Source organism: Pinus tabuliformis, chromosome 4_1, assembly GCF_031772625.1.
Source record: "Pinus tabuliformis cultivar Carrire ecotype Pingquan chromosome 4_1, CPIR1, whole genome shotgun sequence".
In the NCBI taxonomy this organism is placed as follows: domain Eukaryota; kingdom Viridiplantae; phylum Streptophyta; class Pinopsida; order Pinales; family Pinaceae; genus Pinus; species Pinus tabuliformis.
In genome coordinates this window covers 164,492,998-164,496,267 of record NC_142303.1, presented here as the reverse complement: position 1 = coordinate 164,496,267, position 3,270 = coordinate 164,492,998, and the positions used below count along the sequence as shown (strand labels likewise).

The window sequence follows — 3,270 nt, the reverse complement described above, 5'->3', positions numbered from 1 at the left end:
CATTGACACCATGCCTCTGTTATATGGTTCAACAAATTGAACTAACCCTTGAAACTAATTCTGTTACATTTCATATATTTTAAGATTCAAAGATAATCTAAATCCAAGTATACATTAGTGATTATATTTTTTTATTTGAAAAATACATTTAATATTTAGAAACACTGAATCAAGAAGTCGAGGGGTATATACAATGGACTTATTTCCTCTTCCGTAGAGCTACTAGAGCTGAAATAAAGTCAAAATAATATATATAATGCAGAGTGTGAACATCGTTGATCAACAAGGCACCCTTGGCCAAGCCAACAACTTGGGATGTACCTCATCAACCCATATGGTGCAAAAAATGAACAAAGACATGGCTCAAAAACATACTTGTACCTAATCTTCCAAAGGGTGAATAAGGAAAAAACTTTCGAGCACTGTCAAATCCCAATGAAGGATGAGCAAACCAGATAATTGCAATCTCCAAACAATGTGGCACACCAGTGAAACTTTTCTTGAAGAAGAATATAGTAATGGTCTTGAATGAATGTCCAATGACTCTTGGAAAATTGACACTCCCAAAGGAGGCATTTCATCGTTTCAGCATGTTTTCTCCCATAGTAGTGCCTTCGATGGTCATGTGGGAGGGCTTTGAATGCGTCTTTTACATGCATATTTGGGCTTTTGAAAATGATACGAGTGAGCCATGGTGTATAGATGTTTCATTCCACCAGTTGTGTGGATGTTTTCTTGAAAGTCTGGGTGTGATAGCCAGAACTTTTCAAATCTGAAGGGTATTTTAATCAAGAACTTGGGATTTTCCAGCAGAAGACAGATTGGCCAATGGTTTAACCAATCCATTCTACATCATGGTACATAAGACAGATATCACTCGGGTTGCTCTGATAAAAAGCCAGTCACGTCGGTTTGAAGTTCTTTACTTGTTTTTGGTCTAATGCCAAAAGCTTCAAAGCATATGAATACGAACCACTGACAGAATGCAGAATTTTTATATATCTTGCTTGTTTCCTTTGACATCACCAATAATCCCCACAAGAACAGAATCCATCATTGAGATGGTGAAACCGATTAGAATCTCTCACAATAATTTGTCGTTTGACAATCTTAGAGATGAACTTCGTAGCAGTATGGCAATCACCACATACACGAAGGTTTTTCATGATGTGAATAGGTGTTCCAGCAAGCATATTGATAAGGCCAAAAGCAATGGCTAACTTTTCACTATGGTAAAAGAGAATATGTTCCTTTTGCTCCATTTCTACATCATGCAAAACAAAGTTTGTATCAGGTATATAACCTAAGTCTTTCATCTGCCGACTTAATTCCTCTAATGTTGCATGTATTTCCTTGGTTTGTGGATGTGTGGTACTCCCTGTTAGAAATGTATGCAAGGTGTTGTTAACCTCCATCCAACTACAACCTGGCTCTTTTTTCAGCCCTCGATCTTTCATCATCGCTCTAACTCTGCGGACATCATCCCACCTGCCAACTACAGCATAAATATTTGACAGTAGCACATAGTTGCCAGCATTATGTGGTTCCAATTCAAAAAGGTGTTCAGCTGCACACTTGGCTAGATCAACATTAGTATGAATTCTGCAGGCACCAAGCAAGGCTCCCCACACAACTGCATCTGGTTCCACTGGCATTTTATTGATAAAGTCCTTGGCCTGATCCAGAAGCCCAGAACGACCGAGAAGATCAACCATGCAAGCATAGTGACGAGGCCCCGGTGTGATGTGATAATCTCGACTCATGGTCTCAAAGTAATGCCATCCTTGATCTACTAGGCCAGCATGGCTACATGCAGATAGAATGCCAACAAAGGTGATTTCGTTTGGAATGGTGCCCGTCTTTTTCATTCGCTCAAAGAGTTGGAAAGCTTGCTTTCCACGCCCGTGTTGAGCATATCCTGCCAATATCGCATTCCATGAAACCACATCCCTTTCAGGCATTTTGTCAAACACCTGAAAAGTTTCTTCACTTCCACATTTCCCATACATCGTAATGAGAGAATTCCCTACAAAGACATCATTCTCAAAACCTCTTTTAATCACTTGGGCTTGAATCTGCTTTCCCTGTTTCAGTGTTGCCAATTTAGCACATGCACTAAGAACAACGGTGAAGGTGGGTTGGTTTGGTTTCATACTTTCCTACAGCATACGAACAAATAGTTTTAGAGCTTCCTCACCATTCCCGGTCTGAGCATATCCTGCAATCATTGCAGTCCATGAGACCAAATTCTGCTCTGGCATCTTGTCAAAAACTTTGCGTGCATCCTCAAGCCTCTGATTCTGCACGTATCCTGCAATCGTAGCATTCCATGATACAATATCTCGTACCCCCATGTTGTCAAATGCTTGTGACGCATCCTCTACGCTCCTACATTTGGCATACATTGTAATAAGGCTATTTCCCACAAAAGAATCTAACTCAAATCCTGTTTTGATGCTATGAGCTTGTATTTGCTTGCCCTGTTCCAAAGCTGCTAAGATGGCACATGCGTTGAGAACGCTTGTGAAGGTGGATTGACTTGGCTTCACACCTGCTCGTTGCATCTGGGAAAAGAGACTCAAAGCCTCCTCTCCTTGACCATGTTGGGCATACTCTGCAATCATTGCAGCCCATGAGATCACATCCTGTTCAGGCATTCTGTTAAATATTTTGCGTGCACTGGCTATTTTTCCATTCTGGACATATGCCGCAATCATTGCATTCCATGATACAACACTATGCTCTGGCATTTTCTCAAATAATTCTTCTGCGGCTTCAATTTTCCCATTCTGAGCATATCCTGTAATCATTGCAGTCGATGACACCACATTCGGTGCAGGCATTCGATCAAACAAGCAACATGCATCTTCTAATTTTCCATACTGTGCATATCCTGCAATCATTGTAGTATGTGAAAATGCATTTTTCTCTGGCATTTCATCAAATTGGCGACGTACATCATCTATTAGGCCAGATTTAATATAGGAATTAATGGCATTTCATCAAATTGGCGACGTGCATCATCTATTAGGCCAGATTTAATATAGGAATTAATGAGAGCAGTCCCAACAACATCTTCATGGAAACCTTTCTTAACAATGAGAGCATGGACATTCTTCACCTGTTCTGAAGGTTCTAAGTTGGAACATGCACTAAGAACGCTTGGAAAAGTAGACTGATCTGGTCGCACACCTGCCGGATGCATTTTATTGGGGAAAACTCCACAGTTAAGTGCGCTTGAGCCAGAGAAGATCTGGGATGGGTGACCTC

The 3,270-nt window shown here is 40.7% G+C and overlaps 1 protein-coding gene and 1 pseudogene across 1 annotated transcript; both read right to left on the bottom strand.

Annotated features, from left to right (window-relative positions):
• Positions 1-561: 561 nt before the first annotated feature.
• On the bottom strand, positions 562-2,301 carry LOC149174700 (pentatricopeptide repeat-containing protein At4g02750 pseudogene; annotated as a pseudogene).
• On the bottom strand, positions 2,160-3,064 carry LOC149174699 (uncharacterized). Its single transcript, XM_089419391.1, has one exon. It carries the CDS (start codon positions 2,934-2,936, stop codon positions 2,160-2,162), a length of 777 nt encoding a protein of 258 aa, XP_089275517.1. The 5' UTR covers positions 2,937-3,064.
• Positions 3,065-3,270: the final 206 nt, after the last annotated feature.

Bases quoted from the DNA above. Each gene is read 5' to 3' on its own strand.
- LOC149174699 (XM_089419391.1), bottom strand. From the start codon at position 2,936: ATGCCAGAGAAAAATGCATTTTCACATACTACAATGATTGCAGGATAT.